Source organism: Ovis aries, chromosome 8 (assembly GCF_016772045.2).
Source record: "Ovis aries strain OAR_USU_Benz2616 breed Rambouillet chromosome 8, ARS-UI_Ramb_v3.0, whole genome shotgun sequence".
Classification (NCBI taxonomy): Eukaryota; Metazoa; Chordata; class Mammalia; order Artiodactyla; family Bovidae; genus Ovis; species Ovis aries.
In genome coordinates this window covers 15,992,698-16,019,005 of record NC_056061.1, presented here as the reverse complement: position 1 = coordinate 16,019,005, position 26,308 = coordinate 15,992,698, and the positions used below count along the sequence as shown (strand labels likewise).

At 37.9% G+C, this 26,308-nt stretch overlaps 1 protein-coding gene across 5 annotated transcripts in view; it reads left to right on the top strand.

Annotated features, from left to right (window-relative positions):
• Window positions 1-204: 204 nt before the first annotated feature.
• The window catches only part of HSF2 (heat shock transcription factor 2), a 39,622-nt gene continuing 13,518 nt past the window's right edge, over window positions 205-26,308 (top strand). For 4 of the 5 annotated variants that reach the window (XM_042253262.1, XM_042253261.1, XM_004011158.5 and 1 more), the window contains exons 1-5: window positions 205-403; window positions 19,482-19,590; window positions 19,756-19,883; window positions 20,726-20,850; window positions 23,137-23,212. In XM_042253262.1, the coding sequence (XP_042109196.1) occupies window positions 311-403; window positions 19,482-19,590; window positions 19,756-19,883; window positions 20,726-20,850; window positions 23,137-23,212 (531 nt within the window). In that variant the 5' untranslated portion in view covers window positions 205-310. Of the gene's footprint in view, window positions 404-847; window positions 959-19,481; window positions 19,591-19,755; window positions 19,884-20,725; window positions 20,851-23,136; window positions 23,213-26,308 lie in introns of those variants that run through there. The other variant, XM_042253260.1, reaches the window with a different exon arrangement.

The following is a 26,308-nucleotide window of genomic DNA, read 5'->3' as shown; positions in this document are numbered from 1 at the left end:
CTCCCACCCCTCCCCGTCTACAGCATCCAATCGCTTTTCTCTGTTGTGCGGTCGGCTCCTGGCATTGGCCGAGAACGGGACCCGCGCGGGACCAGTGCGCACGGGCCGAACTGGAGCCTTGTCCGTCACGTGCGGCTGCCCGGCCACCCCGCCTCACAGCGCGCCTGGCTGGGCCGGGGAGGGGGGCGGGGCCCGGGAGCTGCTGCGCCTGCGTTGTGGGCGTTCTCGGGCAGCAGCTGCCGCCGCCGCCGCCTCCGCCGCTACCACCGCGTTTGGGTGTAGAATCTGGAATTCCTGCGCCTCGTTAACAATGAAGCAGAGTTCGAATGTGCCGGCTTTCCTCAGCAAGCTGTGGACGCTTGTGGAGGAAACGCACACCAACGAGTTTATCACCTGGAGTCAGGTAAGGGTGAGGGCGCCGCGGCCTCCGAACCCCCTGACTAACGTCCTCCTCTCTCGCTCTCTCTCGCGGGGCTGTCTCTCGCGGCCTGCGGCTCGACGCCCTCTGCGAGGGCCCGCGGCGCGGGGGCGGCGGGGTGGCGCGGGCCTCGGCGTGCGGCCTCGCGGGGGACCCCGGTATTGTTCGCGCGGGGAGCCGCGGGGGTCCCGGCCGGCGCCGCGGGCTCAGGCCGCGGTGGGGGAGGGGCGGCCCGCGCGGGGCTCCGCGGCCCGGGAGACCCCGTAACGGTCCGACCCGGGCGGCGTTCGGAACCAGCCCGGCGGAGCCAGGGCGGCCGACGAGCCCAGGGCGCGGGAGCCGCGTTACTGCACACTCATCCTCCGTCCTCCCGCCCGGCTCGCGGGCTGCGGCTCGCTGGGGGCCGGGCAGCCCGGCCGGGATCTTCGACGCGGGGTTTTTGCGAGGCAGTCTTCACCTCCGCGACCTGGTTCTCGTCCCTGAAAACAGACCCACAGCCCGTCGCATCTGAGATCATTGTGAGGACGGCATTGCTTATCAGTAGGTTTAAAAAATACCGTGTTATAGAAAATGACATTATTCTTTGACGATTTTGAGCCATTTGTGTAAATGGATTTTTTAATGATTATTTTAATAAAAGTGCGAATGGACAGGTGCTGAGTAACATAGTGAAGAGCAAAAACGAATCACTAAATTTCCCTAAACACTTGCCGGCAGTGTTAGTGTATAGATAAATGCCTTGATAATTGGTTTGATCCCAGTTCTGACACTAAACAGGCTTCTTATCTCATCTGGCCCAAGTGGCTGATGAATGGTTTACGTAGTTACTCCAAGACCCCCTCTAGTTCCACGTACTGATTTTGATTAGAATGATTATTACATAAACAGAGCGTTTGCGTTAGAATATTAAGGTATGGAATCATTTTGTGAAGGGGGGTGGAGTTCTCTTATCGTAGATACTCATCTGTTTTGGATATTATCTTGTTTTAGAGGTCTGGAAAAGAGTAAGTGAAAACTGCTTGCACAGTGCCTGACACCTGTTAGGTGTTGAGTAAATGTTGTCTTACCTCTTGCTCCCTTTATTTCTTTCCTCTATTTTCAGTTTTATTATTTACTTTCATATTGACAGAGGGCAGTATATTGAGTTTTGGCTACTCAATATACCATATTCTGCCTTTCATGTTGTCATTGGTTCATTTTCTTTATCTCTCTATAGGACTTAATTTTCCTCAAGGTCAGTATCATGAACTGGATGTTGTATTTAAAACATTTGATGAATTCTGTGCAATTGTAAAAAAGAAGGGGTGAAAATAAGGAAGCCAGCCGCCAGTATACACTTAAAAATAAACATATGTCTCATGCTTTTCATCAGTCATAAGGATTAAAAGTTGACAAGGATGGATCAACACGGACTGCTGTTACTCAGCCTTGTAAGAGATTGAACTGAGAGTCTGTCCACTCTCGGCTGACTTTATCACACCTATTTGTCTTGGATGTGCCTTGTTTTTATTGCCAAGAAATGGTACCTAAATATATTGGTAATTGGTCTTAATTAAGGCGTATGTCAGTGGCAGGTCTAATAGATTTGCATTAGTCAGAATATTTTAATAACGTTTTTGGAGGGCAGTATCAAATATGTAGAGTTTAATGCTGCTGGTACTCAGTCGCTCAGTCATGTCCAACTGTTTGTGACACCATGGACTGCAGCCCTTCAGGCTCCTCTGTCCATTGGAATTTTCCAGGCAAGAATACTGAATCGGGTTGCCACTTCCTACTCCAGGGGATCTTCCTGATTTGACCCAGAGATCAAATCCATGTCTCCTACATTGGCAGGCAGATTCTTTACCACTACTCCACCTGGGAAGCCCCTGTAGAGTTTCATACTAATCCATAAAAGCATCATTTTATGAATTCTAAGCCAAATAAACAAGCCACTTAAAAATCATTCTCAGTTTTTCCTTTAAGTCGAAGCTTCTTTTTTAGCTACTAATTTTTTAATATGTGGTGGGACAATTAAAACATAAATTCAGTGAGGAAAGGGAACAGTATCTGTGCCAAGGGACACAGTAGGTACTTAATGTTTGATGAAGCAGTGAAATCCATGGACTATGTAGTGGAAGTGGTAGGAAAGAATAAGGTAGAATGATGCTTGAAGAGAATCTTAAAAGATCATCTGATTTAGTCTCATTATGTAGATGAGGATTGAGACTTAGGCAGGTTAGATTATTTATCTGTAAATACAAAGCCAGCCATTATTGGAGGTAGGGTTCTAATACAGATTTCTGATCTGCCAGATCATTTTCCATCGATAGCACTGCACGTAATACAAGTTGTTAGAATATTTAGTCTTATATCAAAATGTTACTTCCACAAGTTAGTGAACAATTCTGGATTAATGCTGTCTAGGGCTAAGCTTAGGAAAGCTGTCTTACACTCCCACAGATTTTTCCAAAAACACTGTTAACAATGAAAGGTAAAACTTTAATTGAACAATGATGCTAGATGGAAAAACCAAAACAATTTACTCTCATCTTTCAAAAGTTGCTATTTATGGTTGTTTCTGGTTTCCTTCAAACTTGTTTTGCTGGACTTCTATTGAGGTAATTTAGCATTTATACTATCTGAGTGAAAATCATATTAGGACTTTTTAGAAATAGCAGATGTTTTGGAAACCAGGCTGTCTTTTATGCAATTGTTTTCACTTGTGGAAAATAATTTACTCCTGTAGCTTGAGTATAAGGCAAGAGGAGAAAACTCTTAGCAGCTGCAGTTTGAAAAGTTTGGCTTAATATTCCTGAAGACTTACATAGCTTTAATTTTCCTTGAAATTTGTAATATAACAAAAATGAAATATCCCCATTCATGTCATTAAAAAAATATTCTCAGCAATCAAAATTGTACTGTTATAGACTCAGTAGAAATTGTACACCCCCCAAAGTTCCTCATTGATATTTCTTTTTCCTTTCTTTTTTGTTTGTTCTTAAATTTCCTATAACTTCAAAGTTTTATGTAGCTGTTTTGGCTGTGATAGGAAGTCTTTTATTAGAATCAAGGACAGAGATAGTACTGTTGGACAAATTAAAGCTGTTTTAAATGTAACAGAGCCCTAAACAGAAAGCGCAGGTTTAGCTTGGTAGCAACTGGGGAAACTTGATATTCAGGGACAAGAGGTTGTGGAAGCTGAATGGAAGTTCTTGCCATTGATAGTGAGGAACAGCCTTTACTGTTACTGATACATGATACTCAGTGTGTGTTGAAGTGAAGCAGTATTAGAAGGAAAGAACTGGAGGTCATTGTTTTACCAGGGTTGTTAGCTTTGTCTCAATTCTTCAGGTTGCTTGACAATACCAAGAAGTGATTTCCGCCAAAGACTTCTTACTCATTTGTTTCCCCTTTTGGGGCCCTATGGCAGTTTCTATTTCCCTATCCATCTCAAGTCAGCAGAAACAAATCAAGGAAATAGGAGGGAAATGAAGCAAAACTAAAATTGGTCCAGTGTCTCCTACTTGTTTCGGATGAATTTGAACAATAGATCCTTAGATTTACCAATGTTATGGTATTGTTCTGAACTTCCCCGAAAACATTGTATTATTACAGTATTCTCCAGTGAAAACAAGAAAGGCCACAAATATAGCAGAATAGAGCTTAAATCCACTTTAGGTGAGCCTACAGAAAAGTTGACCGATTCATTGGCAAGTGCTTTTTTATTGTATACGTAAGAGAGAATGGGACTTCCCAGGTGAAGCTAGTGGTGAAGAACCCACCTGCCAGTGCAGGAGACAAAAGAGACATGGGTTCAATCGCTGGGGTTGGGGAGATCCCCTGGAGAAGGGCATGGCAACCCACTCCAGTATTCTTGCCTGGAGAATCCCATTGTCAGAGGAGCCTGGCAGGCTGAAGCCCATAGGATCACAGAGTCGGACACAACTGAAGCAACTTAGCATGCACGCACGCAAGAGAGAATGAGCTAGAGACTCACAAGGAATGATTGGTAAACATTAAGAAATTATAGACTGGTTGTTTAAAAAATAATACCAATTTCTGTTTTGAAAATTGTTTTAAAATAATGGGGCTGAAGTATTATTAAAAGTATTTTGGACATTTTTAACCAAGAGTACCAATCTTAGCTGAAACAGTTATTACTACTCTTTGGAAACTTTAGGTAAGGCCTAAAGAGAGGCTACCATCCTTCTCACTCTTCTGAGATACTTGTAAAATGTATCAGGAGAGTTCTGTTTTACAGTACTTAAACTTCACAAGTTTAAATAGCCGTAAGGTGGAATTTTTGTGTTCAAAGAGCTTATTTACTAATTTTGAAGTAGAGACTGAAGGAATAACATAAACAGAGACACAGAACAATATGAATGAGTTAGGGTTGTGTGTGTTTGAGAGAGCAGATATAAACAAGAGGCATTCATTTTTTCCATTTGTTATATATAATCCAAGAGTTGAAAATATAAAAATATAATTTGGTCTACTGTGACCAAAGACTCATCATTCAGTCACTCCCAAGTAGTAGTTGTGAATCTCTTATGACAAGACAGTGTGCCTAGGTAGTAGGAATTCATTCAGTAGTGAAAAAACTAGCAGTCTTTATGGAGCTTACATTTTAATGAAGGACACTGATAATTAAAAAGTAAGCAAACGCAAATAATATAATTTCAGTTAGTGATAAATAACAAAATAAAGCAGCATAAGGAGAATGTACCAGTTTAATTAGGAGACAGAAGTCACAAGTATTTTGAACAGAGGAAAGTTTAATAGGATTAACTAACTATATCAGGAGAATTAGACTAAAGAAAACTCTAAAGAATAGAAGAACAGTAGTTTTAAGAAGCAACCATCACTGGTAGGCTTAAGATCCAGTGCCCAAGAAAGAGCCTTTCCCCCCAACTTCTGAGACCTTGTTGGAGAGAGACTATCTCCATATGATATCTCACTGAGTGGCAGAGAAGTCACTGATACCACACTCGTGGAACTTACCAGAAATCCATCCTTCAGAACTTGTGGGAAATATGCCTTTTAGGGCAGGGGTTGGCAGATTATGGTCTGTGAGCCAACCATCTGTTTTATAAGTAAAGTTTATTTGGAATACAGCCAAGCTCCCTGGATTTACTTACTGACCGTAGTTGCTTTCTTGTTACAGGGGCAGAGTTCTGACTTTATGACCTGCAAGCCTAAAATATTTATTACCTGAACCTTTAAGAATATGCTTATCTGTCTGTGCTCTAGAGTACTGAGGAAAGCTGTTCATGGGGAGATGTCTGGCCAGAACTACTCCAATTTGAAGCTTCCCAAAGGAAAGGGAGTGTTGGGGGAAGCTGGCCTTAGGGTGCTTCTGCCGCCCATGCACTGCGAGAGCTATGTGCTGGAGAACCTACACAGCAGGAACATGCTAAGTTCACACTGGAACCAGGAGGGGAAGCCCCTTCCTCTTATAATATCTGTATAGTATCTTCTATGACAAAGTTTAACATCTTGACAAAAAATAAAGAGACTTAAGACTCAGCTCCATGTTTGTAGAGCAGACACTAAAGAATGAATTTAGAGCAGTAAGTTCATGACTAACCTGTACAATGACTGGAATTTATTCTGTTTTAAATAGAGTGATGAGGAAAGCCTCTTTGGGGAGGTGACATTTGAGCAGAGATCTGAATGATTAGAAAAGATAGGTCAGATAGACAAAAGGGAATGGCAAATGTAAAGACCTTGGGCATGGCATGTTCGTACAATTGCAGAAGGCACATGTGGTTGGATCATCTTTAGATATCATGGAGAGAGAGGTAGGCAGAAGCAGATGTTAAAGGGCCTTAGGGCATGGTGGAAATGAGGGAACTAAATAGAAGACATAGTTTTCCTCTGTGTATCAAGAATAGTGTGGCTGAGACTAGGATAATAGCAGTGGAGGTGGTGAGAAACTTTTGGATATAATATCTATGTTAAAAGCAAAGTCACAGAACTTACTGATAAATTTGTCTGGAGTTGAGGGATAGAAAAGAATTAGAATGACTCATATATATGGTCTGAGCAAAGGATAGATGATGGCACCATTTGCTGAGATGTGGAAAGATTCGGAGAAGTACAGGTGGGATTCTCTTTGGCCATGTTAACTTTGAGATTACAAATAGGTAACTAGTATTATCTTAAGAGAATTCTGTTTTGCTTGCATTTTACTGACCATACTCGGTCATATGGTCACACCTTATTTCAAAGTAGGTAGGGAACTGCGGTGTTGGAAAGGAGAACAACATGAATGACTACTGTACTCCAAGACCTTTGAGTGGCAATGTTGAATAGGTTATTTAGATAATGTAAAACTCTGGCAATTCCAGGTGGAGTTTGGAGGATGCAGGTGGTAAAGCCATGGGACTGGATGAGATCATTCAGCAAGACAAATGAAGATCGAAGGACCTGAAAGATAGGGTATTCCAATATTTAGGGAGTATAAAGACCAAAAAAAAAAAAAAACACAGCAAAAGAGATGGAGAAGGAATGGTCAGAAAGGAGGAAACACAAGGGGGTGATGTCATATCAGTTAATGGAAGAAAATAGTTTCAAGAAAGAGGTGATCAATGATTTCAAATGCTGAAATGAATAGTGATGTCTCTCTTCTGGTGTATATAGGCAAACATTTCTCTAAGGTAGTTTGAAGAGTGGAATTTATGGAAAATAAGATATGAAATGTTCAACTTCAAGATCAAATTATTTTCCAAAGTTAGATCATCTTGTACTCCTATGAGCCATGCATGAGATTTTCCATTAATTTGTCTCTTCAAAACTTGATATTCTAATTTTTCTGAATTTTTACCTATCTAGTGAGTATAAAATATTATTTCAGTAAGGTTATATTTCCCTGATAATTAATGTGTTCAAACATCTTTTCATATTTATTGACCATCTGTGTTTCCTGTTGTATGAAATGTTTGACCATTTTTCTATTGGATGGTTTATCTATTATTATTTGTAGAAATTTCTTGTAATTCTTGTGTATTTTTTGAATGTATGTGTTGCCTGTGCCTTCTCCTGGGTGTGGCTTGTCTTTTTTTTTTTTTCCTTTATTTTGGTGAGTATAAGTTCTTAATTTTAGTATGATATATCTGCCTTTCTGTGGTTCACAGTTTTCATTTTTTCAGGATGTTTTTGCTTACCCCAAAGAGAGAGAGATACTTTTCCATCTCTTTTTTTTTCTTTCTGAAAGTTTTAAAGGTTTGCATCTTGTACCTAAATCTTTAATTCACCTGGAATTGATTTTTGTTTGATCCATTTCATTGTTTTCCACATAAATATTTAGTAGTTCTAACCCCCTTACTGAATAGTTTCTTCTTCCTCTAGTGATTTGTGTTGCTACCTGTCTTACAAGCAAAATTATATGTGGATAAACTGTGTTTGGGGGGTCTAAGTTCTCTATTTGGTTCCATTGGGTAATTTATCCTATTTCCCATGTCATATGTCTTATTTACTGTAGCTCTGTAAAAAGTCTTGCTTTTGGGAGGGCAACCTAGTCTTAGGAGTGTCTTGACTACTCTTGCTCTTCCATATATGTTTTAAAATCATCTTCTATTAAAAAAATCTATTAGGAGTTTTAATTGAAATTATACTGAGAAGTACAGATCAGATTAGGGAAAATAGATATATTTATGATATTGAGTATTCCCATGAACAGGGCGTGTTTCTAAATTCATTTATTGCTTAATAAAGTTTAATGTTTTTTGCAGTTAGGTCTTGTACATCATAGTTAGACTTTATAGATGTTTTATACTCAAAATATAGATATTTTATGATATAATATATAATTATATATACTAATAGGTATAGATAACATATAACATAATGAGTGAGTGAAGTCGCTCAGTTGTGTCCGACTCTTTGCGGCCCCATGGACTATAGCAGCTTATCACGCTCCTCTGTCCATGGGATTTTCCAGGCAAGAGTACTGGAGTGGGTTGGCATTTCCTTCTCAATATAACATAATAGATAATATATAATAGATATTTCATAATATCATTTATAATACATCTAAATAAAGCTAAAAATAAAATATAGGTATTTTATATTCAATTTATTTAAAATAAATTGAACTATCGCTGGTAATTAGAAATACAAGTAACGTTTATATATTGATAATAAAACAGTGAGCTAATTGTTTTACTGATTTGGATTCTGTAAGATATCCATAGGCGTCTGAATATGACAGTTTTATTCTTTAAATTATTAGCTGTTACAATTGAGGGGTTTTAATTTACCATATTGGTATTGATAACAAAATTAATTGAGTAATTTCGAGGGCACAGGGCATGCCAGGATGAAAAATACAGGAAAAAGTTGATGTTGGGGGAATGGGATGATAGATTTGAAATAGACAGTAGGTTGAGAACATTGTCTCAATTTTAAAGAATATTGAGTTCTGTAACTCAGTAAGTTGAAGAACGTGATGTATAAATGTTGAACATGGTGTATAAATGTTAACGATTGATAATTCAAGGGGGAAATTTGATATGGTTCAGGGGCAGAGGCATAGATGTGATAATTATTATACGTAATAAGGTTAGTAATTAGATACACTGGTGTGGCTGAGATTGCTTAAGGAAAGAGTATAAAGGTATCATGATAAAAGATAGAAACCTAAAAAAAAAAACTTCCTCTAGACAGGTGGAAGACAAATGAAATATGAGAGACAGGAAACCCAATGTATAATTTCAAAGCCATAAGAGCAGAGCATTTAAGGAGGGGAGTGTCTGTAGTGCCAAATGAAATGCTACAGAGAGGTGTAGGAAGTTGAGAACTGAAAAGAGGGTATTGAACTTGATGTTTGACATTTTAGAAAAAAGTTTCAGTAAACTGAGAAAAACTGAAAGCAGTTTTTAGTGAGAGTAAGTATCTGGGCCTGAATTGGAGAAGGAAGTTTTAAGTAGTGAATAAAAAGACAGATGGGGTGGTTAAGAAGAAGTCAAAGGTAGAGAAAAGTCCTTTTAAGACAGAGAAAGATGAATGCACTTTAAAATTTTAATAGCTACTTCCTAAAGAGACATTACTTTGCCAACTAAGGTCCGTCTAGTAAGGCTATGGTTTTTCCTGTGGTCATGTATGGATGTGAGAGTTGGACTGTGAAGAAAGCTGAGTGCTGAAGAATTGATGGTTTTGAACTGGTGTTGGAGAAGACTCTTGAGAGTCCCTTGGACTGCAAGGAGATCCAACCAGTCCATTCTGAAGGAGATCAGTCCTGGGATTTCTTTGGAAGGAATGATGCTAAAGCTGAAACTCCAGTACTTTGGCCACCTCATATGAAGAGTTGACTCACTGGAAAAGACTCTGATGCTGGGAGGGATTGGGGGCAGGAGGAGAAGGGGACGACAGAGGATGAGATGGCTGGATGGCATCACTGACTCGATGGACGTGAGTCTGAGTGAACTTCGGGAGTTGGTGATGGACAGGGAGGCCTGGTGTGCTGCGATTCATGGGGTTGCAAAGAGTCGGACGCAACTGAGCGACTGAACTGAACTGAGTAACAGAGCCACGCAAAGATGGGCTCAATAAAGGACAGAAATGGTATGGATCTAACAGAAGCAGAAGATATTAAGAAGAGGTGGCAAGAATACACAGAAGAACTGTACAAAAATGATCTTCAAGACCAAGATAATCACGATGGTGTGATCACTCATCTAGAGCCAGACATCCTGGAATGTGAAGTCAAGTGGGCCTTAGAAAGCATCACTACGGACAAAGCTAGTGGAGATAATGGAATTCCAGTTGAGCTGTTTCAAATCCTGAAAGATGATGCTGTGAAAGTGCTGCACCCAATATGCCAGCAAATTTGGAAAACTCAGCAGTGGCCACAGGACTGGAAAAGGTCAGTTTTCATTCCAATCCCAAAGAAAAGCAATGCCAAAGAATGCTCAAACTACTGCACAATTGCACTCATCTCACACGCTAGTAGAGTAATGCTCAAAATTCTCCAAGCCAGGCTTCAGCAGTACGTGAACCTTGAACTTCCAGATGTTCAAGCTGGTTTTAGAAAAGGCAGAGGAACCAGAGATCGAATTGCCAACATCTGCTGGATCATGGAAAAAGCAAGAGAGTTCCAGAAAAACATCTATTTCTGCTTTATTGACTATGTCATAGCCTTTGACTGTGTGGATCACAATAAACTGTGGAAAATTCTGAAAGAGATGGGAATACAGAGCACCTGACCTGCCTCTTGAGGAACCTATATGCAGGTCAGGAAGCAACAGTTAAAACTGGACATGGAACAACAGACTGGTTCCAAATAGGAAAAGGAGTACATCAAGGCTGTATATTGTCATCCTGCTTATTTAACTTCTATGCAGAGTACATCATGAGAAACAGTGGGCTGGAAGAAGCACAAGCTGGAGTTAAGATTGCTGGGAGAATCAATAACCTCAGATGCGCAGATGACACCACCCTTATGGCAGAAAGTGAAAAGGAACTAAAAAGCTTCTTGATGAAAGTGGAGAGTGAAAAAGTTAAAGCTTAAAGCTTAAAGCTCCACATTCAGAAAACGAAGATCATGGCATCTGGTCCCATCGCTCATGGGAAATAGATGGGGAAACAGTGGAAACAGTGTCAGACTTTATTTTTGGGGGGGCTCCAAAATCACTGCAGATGGTGACTGCAGCCATGATATTAAAAGACGCTTACTCCTTGGAAGAAAAGTTTTCACCAACCTAGATAGCATATTGAAAAGCAGAGACATTACTTTGCCAACTAAGGTCCGTCTAGTCAAGGCTATGGTTTTTCCAGTGGTCATGTATGGATGTGAGAGTTGGACTGTGAAGAAAGCTGAGCGCTGAAGAATTGATACTTTTGAACTGTGGTGTTGCAGATATATATATATACATATATATATATATGTATATATATATATATATCACAGTTTCTTTATCCATTCTTCCTTTGATGGACACTTAGGTTGTTTTGTGAGGTTATTGTGAGTAATGCTGCAGTGAACACAGGAGCACACATCTCTCTTAAACATACTGATTTCATTTCCTTTTGGTGTATACTCAGAAAGGGCCCCTGGATCATATAGTACTTCTGGTACTACGAAATATATAGTACCATTTTCCATAATGACATTACCAATTTACATACCCACCAACAGTGCACAAGTGCTCTGTTTTCTCTACATTTCTCACCAACACTTGTTTTTTTTTTTTTAATCTTTTTTTAGTAGTAGCCATTCTGACAAGTGTATATCACAACAGACTGTGGAAAATTCTTAGAGATGGGACTACTAGACCACCTGATCTGCCTCCTGAGAACCTGTATGCAGGTCAAGAAAGAACAGTTATAACTGGACATGAAACAATGGACTGGCTCCAAATTTAGAAAGGAATACATCAAGGCTGTATGTTGTCACCTTGCTTATTTAACATATATGCACAGTACCTCATGTGAAATGCTGGGCTGGATGAAGTACAAGTTAGAATCAAGATTGTGGAGAGAAATATCAATAACCTCAGATATGCAGATACCACTTTTATGGCAGAAAGCAAAGAGGAATTAAAGATCCTGTTGATGAAGGTGAAAGAGGAGAGTGAAAAAGCTGGCTTAAAACTCTCAACATTCAAAAGATGAAGATCATGACATCTGGCAAATAGATGGGGAAACAATGGAAACAGTGACAGACTTTATTTTCTTGGACTCCAAAATTACTGTGGATAGTGACTGCAGCCTTGAAATTAAAAGACTCTTGCTCCATGGAAGAAAAACAATGACAAACCTAGACAGCATATTTAAAAGCAGAGGTATTACTTTGCTTTCAAAGGTCTGTATAGTGAAAGCTATGGTTTTTCCGGTAGTCATGTATGGATGTGAGTGCTGGACAATGAAAAAGGCTAAGCGCTGAAGAATTGATGCCTTCAGACTGTGGTGCTGGAGAGGACTCTGGAGAGTCCCTTGGACTGCAAGGAGATCAAACCAGTTAGTCCTAAAGGAAATCGACCCTGAATATTCACTGGAAGGGCTGATGCTGAAGCTCCGCTAAGTTTGATCGTCTGATGAGAAGAGCCAGCTCATTGGAAAAGACCCTGCTGCTGAGAAAGATTGAGGGCGGGAGGATAAGGGGATGACAGAAGATGAGATGGTTGGATGGCGTCACCAACTCATTGGACATGAGTTGAGCAAACTCCGGGAGATGGTGATGTATAGGGAGGCCTGGCGTGCTGCAGTCCACGGGGTTGCAAAGAGTTGAACATGACTGAGCGACTGAACAATAACAACAACAATCCTGAGAAGTATAGGGTAATACCTCATTGTGGTTTTGATTTGCATTTCCCCGATAATCAGTGTGTGCTAAGTTGCTTCAGTCATGTCTGACTCTTTGTGAGTCTGTGGACTGTAACCCATCAGGCTTCTCTGTCCATGGGATTCTCTAGGCAAGAATACTGGAGTGGGTTGTGATACCGTCCTTCAGGGGATTTTCCTGACCCAGGGATCAAACCCATGTTACTTACATCTCCTGCATCGGCAGATGGGTTCTTTACCACTAACCTGGGAAGCCTGCTCATCAGTGATTTTGAGTATCTTCCACATACTTGCTGCCCTTTTGTATGTCTTCTTTGGAAAAATGTATGATCAAAATCTTCGCCTGTTTTTTAATTGGGTGTTTCTTTTTAGCGTTGTGAGAGTTCTTTTTTATGTTTTGTGTATTAACCTTTTATCAGATATGTATTTGTAAATATTTCCACTCATTCCATTAAGTTGCCATCTTATTCTGTTGATTATTCTTTGCCGTGCAGAAGCTTTTCAGGTTGGTGAATTAGCTTGGCTGTAATAGTTATTTCACCATGTGTGAGAATATATGTCAGATCATCATATACACCTTGCTAAATCATGCCTGACTCTTTTGCGATCCCATGGACTGTAGCCCACCAGACTTCTCTGCCCATGGGATTCTCCAGACAAGAGTACTGGAGTTGGTTGCCATTTCCTACAGGGGATTGAACCCGTGTCTCCTGCATTGGCAGGTGGATTCTTTACCATTGAGCCACCAGGGAAGCCCACTCATGTACACCTTAAATATATACAATTTTAGTTTTAAAAATGAGAAAGTAGAGAAATCTGAAGGTAGGGTAGGCAGCTAGCAGTCTCCGTGAATAAATTTTTAAATTTTTACCTTTATGACTTCTGGGTTTTTATTTTATTTTTTTTTATGGTACTTTCAGAAGCTTGGTTATAAAAAGTGAGGTGGCTTTCAGTTATCAGTGAGCTTCTGTTTTTTTTCCTTCCAAATGGAAAGTTTATTAACTAGTCCTTTTCCTCCTAATTTTTCTTCCTGGTTTGAATGCTACCCTTAATTATTACTTACCAAATTCTCAAATTTGTTGCTGCTTCTGTTCTCTCTAATCTGTCCATTCAGCTGTTCCAACTTTAGTATCCATCTTTGGTATCAAATTTTGTAAACACTATAATTCTATTATCTGTGTAGGATAGGATTAACATCTCTCTCTCCATTGTTTTCAGTATTTTCTTGCCTATTTGTTACATAATTGTCTATGAATTGAACTTTAGTGCCTAGTGTTTGGTCATGGTAGCACCTCTTCATCTTGTCTCCAAAACTTTTTTTAAAATTGAGACAGAATTTAATGTATTGGTTAACTTAAGGAGACTTGACATCTTTATAACACTATTTGAACCTCTGTAATTTTTTCTTAAAGGTCCTGTGGTGTTTTTTGTTTTGTTTTGTTTTGTTTTGAAGTATTTATTTATTTGGCTGTGTTGGGTCTTAGTTGCAGCCTTGGGATCTCTCTTTGTGGTACAGATTCTGTAGTTGTGGCATGAGGGCCCAGTAGTTGACACATGTGGGCTTAGTTGCTCCTTGGCATGGGGGATCTTAGTTCCCTGTCTTGGGATCCATCCACTGAATCGCAAGGTGAATTCCTAACCACTGGACAACCACAGAAGTCCCAGTCTTGTGTATTTTTAAAATTTATTTTTAAATTCTTGAATTTTTATACTGTTGGAATCTTTATTCCATTTTAGTTTAAAATTAACCATTTTTACCATTTGTAACCATTTTTACCATTTTTAAATGTACAGTTCCGTGACATTAAGTATATTCACCGGTTATGTGATCATCACTATCATCCATTTCCATAATGTTTTTCGTTTTCCCAGACTGAAACTTTGTACTCATTGGATAATAATTTCTAATACCCTCCTTCTTAGCCCCTGGTAACCATTCTTCTTTCTGTCTCTGTGAAATTGAGTACTCCAGATACCTGAGGTAAGTGGAATGATACAGTATTTGTCCTCTTGTGACCAGTTTAACTCAGCATAGTGTCTTCAGGTTCATTCACATTGTGGCTTGTGTCCTTTTTAAAGATGAATGATAGTCCATTGTACAATGTATGTGGGTACCACATTTTGTTAATCTGTTCGTCTGTCAGTGGACATTTGGGTTTCTTCTACCTTTTGACCATTGTGAATAATGCTACTATGAACATACGTGTACAAGTACCTTTTTTGAGTCCCTGCTTTTAATTCTTCTGGATATATTGGTCATTAATATCAACAAAAAATGTTTAATTTTTTTGAGGAACCACCATACTGGTTTCCACAGTGGCTGCACTATTTTATATTCCCACTAGAAGTACACAAGGGTTCCAGTTTCTCCACATCCTCACCGACAATTATTTTCTAGGTTTTTGTATTTTTTTAATAGCCATTCTAATGAATGAAATGGTATTGCGTTGTGGCTTTGGTTTTTATTTCCCTGATGATGAGTGATGCTAGGCATCTTTTCTGTGTTTATTGGCCATTTGTATATATTTTTTGAAAACAGTGTCTATTCAAGTCGTTTGTTGTTGTTGTTTAGTGGCTAAGTCATGTCCAACTCGTCGTGTCCATGGACTGTAGCCCACCAGGCTCTTCTGGTTCATGGGATTTCCCAGGCAGAAATGTTTTAGTGGGTTGCCATTTCCTTCTCCAGGGGGGTCTTCCTGACTCAAGGATTGAACCCAAGTGTCTTGCATTGGCAGGTGGATTTTTTACCTCTGAGCCACCAGGGAAGCCCATTCAAGTCCTTGCCCATTCCTAATCAGGTAGTTTATTTTTTGTTGCTGAGTTATAGGAGTTTTTTAAAAAAATAATTGTTATAGATATTAAACTCTCGTCAGATACATGATTTGCAAATCATTTTTCTGATTTTGTGGGTTGTCCTTTCACTCTCTTAATAGTGTTCTTTACATAGAAGCTTGTAAGTTTGAAATAGCCCCATTTGTCTGTTTTTGCTTTTGGTCCCTGTGCTTTTGGTGTTACCTAAGAAATTATTACCAGATACATTGTCATGAAGCTTTTCCCTCTTGTGTTCTCTTGTGTCTTTTCTTAAGATTTTGTAGCCTTTTAGCTGTCATGTTTAAGCCTTTGATCTGTTTTGAGTTGATTTTTATATGTGGTATAAGGTGAGGAGTCAGCTTTATTATTTTGCATGTGAGGATCTAGTTTTACTGATGATGTTTGTTGAAAAGGCTCTTTCTCTGTTGAATTATCTTGGCACCCTTGTCAGAAATTTTTGGGCTGTATGTATATATGAGGGTTTATTTCTAAAGAGGCTCTTTATTCTCTTTCGTTGGTCAGTCTGTCTTTATGCCAGTACCATACTGTTTTTGGTTATTTAGGAGGAAGTTTCAAATTGTTTATTTTTATATAGAAAAACACTAGTGATTTTATTTTATTTTTAATTTTTATTTTAAATTAGAACATAGTTGATTAACAATGTCCTGTTAGTTTCAGGTGTACAGAAAGTGATTCAGTCATACACGTATTTATTGTTCAGATTTTTTTCCCATTTAGGTTGTTACATTGACTCAGATGGTAAAGATCTGCCTGCAGTGCATAAAGACCCACATTTGATCCCTGGGTGGGGAAGATCCTCTGGAGAAGGGAATGGCAACCCACTCCAGGATTCTTGCCTGGAGAATGCCATGGACAGGGGAGCCTGGTGGGCTACAGTCCATGGGGTTTCAAAGAGTTGGACACTGAGCAACTAAGCACACACATGCATTCTTCTTCAGATTCTTTTCCCATTTAGGTTGTTATGTAATATTGAGTATAGTTCCTTGCACTATTCAGTAAGTTCTTGTTGCTTATCTATTTTTAATATAGTAGTGTGTGCATGTCAATCCCCAAATCCCAATCTGTTCCTCCCTCTTACCCCATAACCGTAAATTCATCTTCTTAAGTTTGTGAGTTTGCTTCTGTTTTACAAATAAGTTCATTGTACCATTTTTTTTTTTTTAGATCCCGCATATAAGTGGTATCATATAGTATTTATCTTTCCTTGTCTGACTTACTTAGTATAGTAATCTCCAGGTCCATCCATGTTGCTGCAAATGGTGTTATTTCATTGTTTCAATGGCTAAGTAATAGCCATTTTATATAGGTACCACATCTTTATCCATTAATTTGTTACGGACATTTAGGTTGTTTCCATATCTTAGCTATTGTAAATAGTGCTGCAGTGAATATTACTTGCTATTTATTTTATATTTATTTTAGGCTCTAGAAATGCTGTTAGCACAAAAAGCAAATTTGAGCAATTTTTTAATTCAAGTTCAGAATGTGTCATAAAGCAGCAGAGACAGCTCACAACATAAACAACACATTTGGCCTAGGAACTGCTAACAAAGGAAATGGCAACCCACTCCAGTACTCTTGCCTGCAAAATTCCATGGATGGGGGAGCCTGGTAGGCTACAGTCCATGGGGTCGTAAAGAGTCAGACACGACTGAGCGACTTCACTTTCTTTCTTTATATAATTCTTTTGGAGAAGAAAATGGCAACCCACTCCAGTGTTCTTGCCTGGAGAATCCCATGGATGGAGGGGACTGATGGGCTGCGGTCTTTGGAGTTGCAGAGTCGGACACAGCTAAGCAACTAACACACACACACATACAGTGCAGTGGTGGTTCAAGAACTTTTGTAAAGGAGACAAGAGCTTTGACGGTGAGGAGCGTAGTGGCTGGCCATTGGAAGTTGACAGTGACCAATTGAGAGCCGTCATCAAAGTTGATCCTCTTATAGCCACACAAGAAATTGTCTAAGGACTCCACATCGATCATCTATGTGGTCATTCGGCATTTGAAACAAATTGGAATGGTGAGAAAGGCCAATAAATGGGTGCTTCATGAGCTGACCACAAATCAAAAAAATCATTTTAAAGTATTTTTGTCCTTCATCCTAAGCAACAACAGTGAACCATTTCTTGATTGGATTATGAGGTGCAACAAAAGGTGGTTTATATACAACAACCAGAAGAAGCTCAAAAATCCTTCTCATAGCCAAACTTGCACCTAAAAAAGGTCATGGTTACTGTTTGGTGGTCTACTGCCCATCTAATCCACTACAGCTTTTTGCATCCTGGCGAAACCATTACATCTGAGAAGTGTGCTCAGCAAATTGATGCAATTCACGGAACACTGCAATGCCTGCAGCTGGCATTGGTCAACAGAATGGGCCTAGTTCTTCTCCAGGATCACGCCTGACCACACATCACACAACCAGCACTTCAAAAGTTGAACAAATTGGGCTATGAAGTTTTGCCTCATCCTCCATATTTACCTGACCTCTTGCCAACTGACTACTACTTCTTCAAGCATCTCAACAACTTTTTGCTGGGAAAACACTCCCACAGCCAGCAGGAGGCAGAAAATGCCAGTTGTGAAGCATGGTTTTTTATGCTGCAGGAATAAACTTATTTCTTGTTGGCAAAAATGTGTTGATTGTAATCTTGTAATGGTTAATATTTTGATTAAAGATGTGTTTGAATCTAGTTATAATGATTTAAAATTCATAGTCTGAAACCACAGTTAGCTTTTTCATCAACTTAATATTTCCATTACTCTAGGAGAGGGCTCAAAAAATATATTGTTTTGATTTATGTCGAGTTTTATAGTATCCAGCCTTACATTTATGTCTCTAATCCATTTTGAATTTATTTTTGTGTATGATATTAAAGAATGTTTGTTTCATTTTTTTACATGTAGCTGTCCAGTTTTTCTAGCACCATTGAAGAAACTGTCTTTTCTCTGCTGTATAATCCTGCTTTCTGTGTTGTAGATTGACTATAGGTTCATTGTTTTATTTCTGGGGTTTTTATTTTGTCCATTGATCTATATTTCTGTTTTTGTGCCAGTACCATGCTGTTTTGATGACTATAGCTTTGTATTATGGCCTGAAATCTGGGAGCCTGATTTCCTCTAGCTCCGTTTTTCTTTCTCAATATTGCTTTGGCTGTTCAGAGTCTTCAATGTCTCCATATAAATTTTAAGATTTTATTTTGTTTTGTTTTGTTTTGTTTTAATTCTGTGACTAACACCATTGGTGATTAGATAGGGATTGCATTGAATCTGTAGATTGCCTTGGGTCCTGTGGTCATTTTGACAGTATTGATTCTTCGAATCCAAGAACGTGGTATATCTTTTCATCTGTGTAATCTTCGATTTCTTTCATCATTGTCTTACAGCCTTTGGAGTGCAGGCTTTTGTTTCCTTAGATAGATTCATTCCTTGATGTTTCATTGTTTTTGATACAAAGGTGAATGAGATTGTTTCTGTAATTTCTCATCTGACCCTTTTGTTGTTAATGTATTAATTAGTAGCCAGATACCCTGCTGAATTCTCCTGTGGATTTTCCTTTGATTGTATAAAGATATAATTATGTTTAACCAATAAAATATGGCATCTATCTCATCTTTGTCTTAATTCCATTGACTTTAAAACAGTGTTAAGTAATTATACTGGCTACGTAATGTATTTCTTTCTGTTTTTGTATAGATGAAGGAAGTCTTTTTAATATTTAGCTATAGAGTCTGATGCATTTTTTGATTTGAGATGTACTCCTAAACTTCTGAGATTGACATCAAAATGCTCCGTTGCAGTTTGGAGCTTAATTGAAATTTAGAACTTCATTTCATTTTGTTTCTGTTGCTGAACAGAAACAGAATGATGGTCTGAGGTGTATGGAAGGGCTGCTGAGTTGTGAGGTTGATGTGTGTCACCTACTTTTGGAGGATCTTAACATTGATATTTTCAAATTTTTTCAGAATGGCCAGAGTTTTCTGGTTTTGGATGAACAAAGATTTGCAAAAGAAATTCTTCCCAAATACTTCAAGCACAATAACATGGCAAGCTTTGTGAGGCAATTGAATATGTGTAAGTAAGAACAGCAGTTTAATTGGAGTACTGTCATCAGTCACTGATTAAACCATTTTCCTCCCATTGGGATGATAAAGGAAAATTTATTCATAGAAGCACCATTAATTTTTAAGTTTTTTACTTTTGTCTGTTTAACTTACCTGAATTTTGAATGTATTTCAGATGGTTTTCGTAAAGTAGTACATATTGATTCTGGAATTGTGAAGCAGGAACGAGATGGTCCTGTTGAATTTCAACATCCTTACTTCAAACAAGGCCAGGATGATTTACTGGAGAACATTAAAAGGAAGGTGAGTTATTGTTAACATGATTTAATTAGGGCATTAATGTGTATTATACTTGGTCAAGACATATTTCATTTGTTGAAAGTAAAAATGTACTGAAATAGACAGATTTTGTTGGGGACAGTTTAGCCTAATAATGCTTTAAGTATGCCCTCTGTGTATTTTCTGATTTTTCCTCTGTGTTCAGCTGTACAGGGCTCAGTCTTTAAATACTTTTTTAGAGGGAAGGAAATATTTACATTCTGACTTGAGTCAACTGTATTATGATGGCTCACTCCTTATAATTTAGCTTAAAAAACATACATTCCTACTAGAAAGTCAGCTGCTTAGAGGGCCTTTTTCTGTAATTCACTGCTTAATATCCTGTGCCCAAGGTTAAGTCCCATATATATAGTAGGTATTTAATAATAACATTTTTGAATGTGTGATATCTTTTGCTGAAATGAGATATTTTGACTAAATCCACAAAGGGAGGTGGGGATAAAAGTGTAGTGAACCAGGAAAAAACATGGCCTTAGTGTGCAGCTATTCTGTGTAAATTTAATTAAAAGTGGAATGTGATAATAAAGAGGCTTGGGGGAATTACAGGAAATTTGGCAGAAGGAAATTAAAAAAAAAAAAAAAAGCCCTTAAGTTGCTTCTGTTCGTGGAAACTTTCCACATTGAAAATAAATAAATAGATTATTCCTCATCCTCTCTTTGAGCCATGAATGCTGTTATTTTCCTGGGCTTTTGGAACTGGATCCTACCTTCTTGACAGGCTACAAAACTGTTTATAACAAGAAAACTTTGAGTTATAACCACAGTGTTTAGTATTTGTTTAATTTCCTACATTTACTTTTTGAAAGGTTTCATCTTCAAAACCAGAAGAAAATAAAATTCGTCAGGAAGATTTAACAAAAATTATAAGTAGTGCTCAAAAGGTTCAAATAAAACAAGAAACAATTGAGTCCAGGCTTTCTGAATTAAAAAGGTAAAGTATTTCCAAATATAATCATCATAACAGGGGTTGGTGTTTGACACAGAGAGAGAGAGAGAGAGAGAGTGTGTGTGTGTGTGTGTGTGTGTGTGTGTGTGTGTGTTGAGGTTTGGAGGTTGGTTCTTTAGGTAACTAGATTATGTTGTTGAAGCCAAGATCAAAAACCATTTTTTTAAAGTATTAATTCCCTCTATTTTTATTGGTAGCCATAGACTTTACCCCAATATTATGTTTTCATAATGGTGGTGAAAAGAATATATATATAAACTTGGGCAATCAAAACAATTTGATGCACAGTCTTAGTGATGAAATAATAGATCATTAAGTTGGTGTAGGAAATTATAATTCTGTTTAGGTTGACTTTCATTTGTTCATGCACATGTGAGGACCACAAGCCATAAAAACTACATATGTCGCCTGTCCTTTCTTCTATAGAAATTTCTTAAGACATTTTCAGTGTGGCCTATCTTTTAGGAAAAAGTAGGACACAAAAAATAGGGGAAAAAGGTCACAAGAGACTTGCCCTACTTGATACTTTACATAGACTTGAGAAGGTCATAGTCATACTTTCTATCTACAGAAAAAAAAAATTTTTTTTAACTAGAATTTTTGGCACCATTATTCTAATGCCACATTAACAACTTGTATATAAAGTAGACCTATATTTCTGTTCTTAGTAAGTAGCTAGAATTCTTCTCAATGTAAATAGGCACCAAGGTCTTAAAGAGCAGTTATTTTATGTATTGTCTCTCCCATTTGTAACATGGGTCATTAGTTTAGCTATTCTTAAGTATTTTCATTGAGAGTAACCTTGAACTTTGAGTCCCTTTGTGAATAAGCATTAATTTTAAGCTTACTCATTCTGCATGTTTTATTTAAACTCTTATGTTGGTTTACTGTGCATATCTTGTGTCTACTAAAGTGTCCTTTGACTCAGTTCCTTGAATCTCAGGTTTAGCTTTTAAGGCTTGGGATCCCAAATTTATCCTGTAAATCTTCATGGTAACCATTCTCCTACTTATCTTTAGTAGGCAAATGACAGTATATTTATATTTCTGAGTCAGAGAAAGTACAGTTATTATTCAGTAAGTATTAAAATCTTGTTTTCTATACTTCAGTGTTTAAATTCAGTATCTTTTGTAGTAGTCTGGATTGAGGAAGATTGCTTTGGTGGAAGTTAATTAACAAAAGAGCAAAAATTAAAGCATTTATTAGATGAATTCTTCATGTCTTACTCAAAATTATCATTGCTATTAACATTTAATAACTGCAGTTTCCATAGAAGATGATGAGTGAGGGAAAAAATAAAGCTATTGCTACTGGACATGTAATTGGTTTGTAATGTATTTGTGTGTGTGTGTGTGCTTGCTTGTATCTGACACTTTGCAACCCCATGGGAGTAGCCCCACCAGGCTCCTCTGTCCATGGAATTTTCCAAGCAAGAATACTAGAGTGGGTTGCCATTTCCTTCTCCTGGGGATCTTCCCGACCCAGGGATTGAACCTCTGTCTCTTGCGTCTCCTGGATTGCAGGCAGATGCTTTACCACAGCGTCACCTGGAAAGTCTCTGTCATTATTCGGGTATGCATTAAAACAAACAAAACAGAACACATTTTTAATATGCTTTAAAAAACCCAAACATTCATATGATTGTATTTGAGACAAATCTTTAGACTGTTTTATAGTCTTGATAGTAATCACTGATCATTGATCTTGGTAATCAACACTTAGCAAATTGTCTGTATGATCTTGAGTAAGTCTTCTTAATTAGCTGAGTCTCAGTCTTCTCACCTATAAAAAAAGAGATGATTCTTTTCTTGACAGATTTTAGAAAAGTTTAAGTAATACACATAAAATGTTTAGAATAGTGCCTGGCATAACAAGTGTTGAGTAAATGTCACTTTTTTTTAAGAATTGTTTCCTAAGCACAAGTCCCGAATTCTCATGGTAACCATATTTGAAAAGTTAATTTTTAAAACAAGAAATAATTTACCAGATTGTCAGAGGAGTAAATGGCCTATTTTATGGATGTAGGTGTGTGTCTTAGTTTTTTAATATATGTATTGCCACGAGTACAGGGTACTACTGTTAACAAAGTAAAGATTCTGCGTTGTGTCAAGGTTAGTTGCCATTCTGTGTAATTGAACCAAAATTTTCCTACTCTAACGAAGATACATAGTAAAAACTAGTTCATTTTTCTGGTGTTCTTAATTAAAGATATTGAGATCTGGCTTTTCTGACTGAATTTTTAAATTTTTTATTTTTGATGAATGATAACAGTGAGAATGAGTCCCTTTGGAAGGAGGTGTCTGAATTACGAGCAAAACATGCACAACAGCAACAAGTTATTCGAAAGGTGAGTGTTTTTCTCTGACTATAATCTGAATTTAATGAGTATCATTTTTGACCCTCAAAAAACCCTCTGTTGAATAGTCAGTGATTGATCTTAGTTTCTTATATATATTGAGTACACAGAAGTAAAACTATGAAGTCAAGCCAAGTGTTACATGTTCTTTTGAATAAAAAAAATTTCTCATTAGCGAAATATAATCATACTATACTTTCAGCTAATGTTTCTTTAGCTTTTAGTAAGATCTTTTGCCTGATAATGACAGCTTTAATATACTTCATTCTTAGGAACATAGTTAATACACTACTAATTTTTTAACATATAAAAGACTGAGTCAAATTTTTTGGTTTTGTTTTACTGTTTTTTACTCTAAAAGGCAAAGATACGGTCATGAAAGATAAATGATGAACATTTTCAAAGCAACCAAACAAAAAAATTAGTTATCAAAGTATGTCATTATTAGCCTGTGCAGAAAGGCAGTTAAGGTAGTGGTGTACTATAAATCCTAAATTTTAGTATCTGAGCTGAAAATTACTGGGGGAACTGAAAATCTCCTTGCTGCATTGTGTCCTTGTGATTTAATCTTCTCATATCAGCTTTCATATGTTAATAAGAGGTAAAACATAAAAGTAATTAAGGCAGCTATTTTTTGCTCATGAGTAAACTGTACTCTTAAGTTTAAGCAACAGGTTTTATGGGGGGAGGGAGGGTGGGAGAGCTTCAGTTTGTTCCTACTCAGAGGCCATTAGCTAAAAATAGGAGTATGACTGAAAGGATCTGGATGTAGTGGAGAGGTTTAGAATACAGAGATGAATGGTAGCTGCACCCTTTGGCCTATAGTCAAAATAGATACACTGATTTTTAAAAATAAGTTTCAGGGGAAGGTTGAATGTAAGATTCAGTTTTTATTGTTTAGTCCAAGTACATGTATTTTTAAAATTTCCATAGTTGATTCCAACCTGAAGTCCTATTTAGGAATACCTAATTTTAAATGATAGATGTATCTTAACCTATGCTTTATTTAAAAAAAAAATTTGTGTATCTTTTTCAGATACACAGTACAAAATAATGTTTCGGTTAAATGTTAACTCATATAATACTTCATAATTTGTTGTTGTTTTTTCCTTGAAAGCAAGAATAGTTGGTAAAATACTTAGTATTTCATTTTTTTCATGAAAGCAAACATTCTGTCTCCTCAAATTTGAGTTTGAACCTATGTGTTTTATTGGGGTTAGGAAGTTTCCATATGCATGATAGATTGCTGATAATTTTTTCCCTATTCCTGGAATTTGTTTCTAACTCTGCCATTTCCTCTTTAGCCTTGGATTAACTGGAATAATATATTGGAGGTATCTGTTAGAGAACTTGTCAGGTACAGAAGTCCAGTGATATAAATGTTAAATGCCTCATCTTCTTCAGGAAACAGACTCTGTACAACATAGTGCCAAAGTGTCAAAAGAGAGCTGAAGCTTACAGCAGATTTCAGGAGAAATTTAACCAGCATTTCATGTTCTTATAAATTCCGCTAACTAATGCTTTTGGAATTTTCCCTAACAGTTTTTTATAAATTAACGAAAATAATTAAACTGCTTCATACATATCTTTAAGGTTAAATGTTGTCTTTTCATCAGCCGTCAGCATTTCCTTTTAAACAAGTAGATTTAGTGGCTAACCGTCTTTGCATAGACTCTGTTGTTAAGTCACTAAGTTGTGTCCCATTCTTCGTGACCCCCATGCCGAGGGGACATCATGCCAGGCTCCCCTGTGCCTCACTGTCTCCCGGAATTTGCTCAGGTTCGTGTCCATTGAATTGGTGATGCTGTCCAACCGTCTCATCCTCTGTCGCCCCCTTCTTCTCCTGCCTTCAGTCTTTCCCAGCGTCAGAGGCTTTCCACTGAGTCTGCTCTTCACATCAGGTGGCTAAAGTATTGGAGCTTTAGCTTCAGCGTCAGTCCTTTAAATGAATATTCATTTTGACTTATCTGTAGACACCACACCACTCTTCAGTTAAAATATTTGTATTTTCTCTGTGGAAAAGTTAATATTGATTGTAAGGCAAGCTATTTAGTAGCCTCATTTGGGGGAGAGTGTTCAATATTAAGGCTATACATTATGTGTTTTCAATTGTCAATTCTCTTTAATCATGTAATTATATTTTATAAGCTTGTGCAAGGAACTCTTCTGCAAAGGTTCTAGATGGTTGTCAGTCTTTATTCATAGCTTTATTCATAGCATCTCGGTGATATACTGATATACTGATGCTTTGTTCATAGCATCTCAGTGATATACTGATTTTCATAGTTTACTTTAACTCCTTTAGGCAGTACAATTCCAAGGCATACCCTGAACCAGTGATTCTCACATTCACATCATATCACCTGGAGCTCTTGCTAGTGAACAACACACATCGCTGGACCGTATCCTCAGAATTTTAGAGCATTTCTGGAGTAGGATAGATAATTTCAATGTCTAAAAAGCTCCTAGGCCAATGCTGCTGGTCCATGGACCATATTTTAAGAAACACTGTCATAAAATATAAAAAATTGATTGTATGTCTGGATCTGTTTAATAGTTTTTTCTAAATTTAATGAGACTGAAGATCAGCTTCCTGCGATTGTCATCTGGAAGCTTTGACAGATGTTCAGTGTCTCAATAATTTTCTAGAATTAGCCAATAACTTTTATAATTTGGAAACATTATGATCTGAGAGAGTTGGCAATCTCTTTTGTTCCTAATTGTGTTACCCGGTATAAGAAAAATATCTGTCAAACATCAGTTTTCTTTTTTGCATCATAATCTTCTTGAAAGAATTTTTAAAGTAAGGATCTGTATCCAGGCATGCTTAGTACTTACCACCAAGACAAATAATTGAACTGAATATCGGAGAGATAGATAGGTGGATGGCAGGGGAGGAAGCTAGATATAGATATATATGGGAAGATGGATGTCCTGAAAGTGAAAGTGAAGTTGCTCCGTCGTGTCCGACTCTTTCCGACCCCATGGACTGTACTACCAGGCTCTTCCGTCCATGGGATTTTCCAGGCAAGAATACTGGAGTGGGTTGCCATTTCCTTCTCCAGGAGATCTTCCGACCCAGGGGTT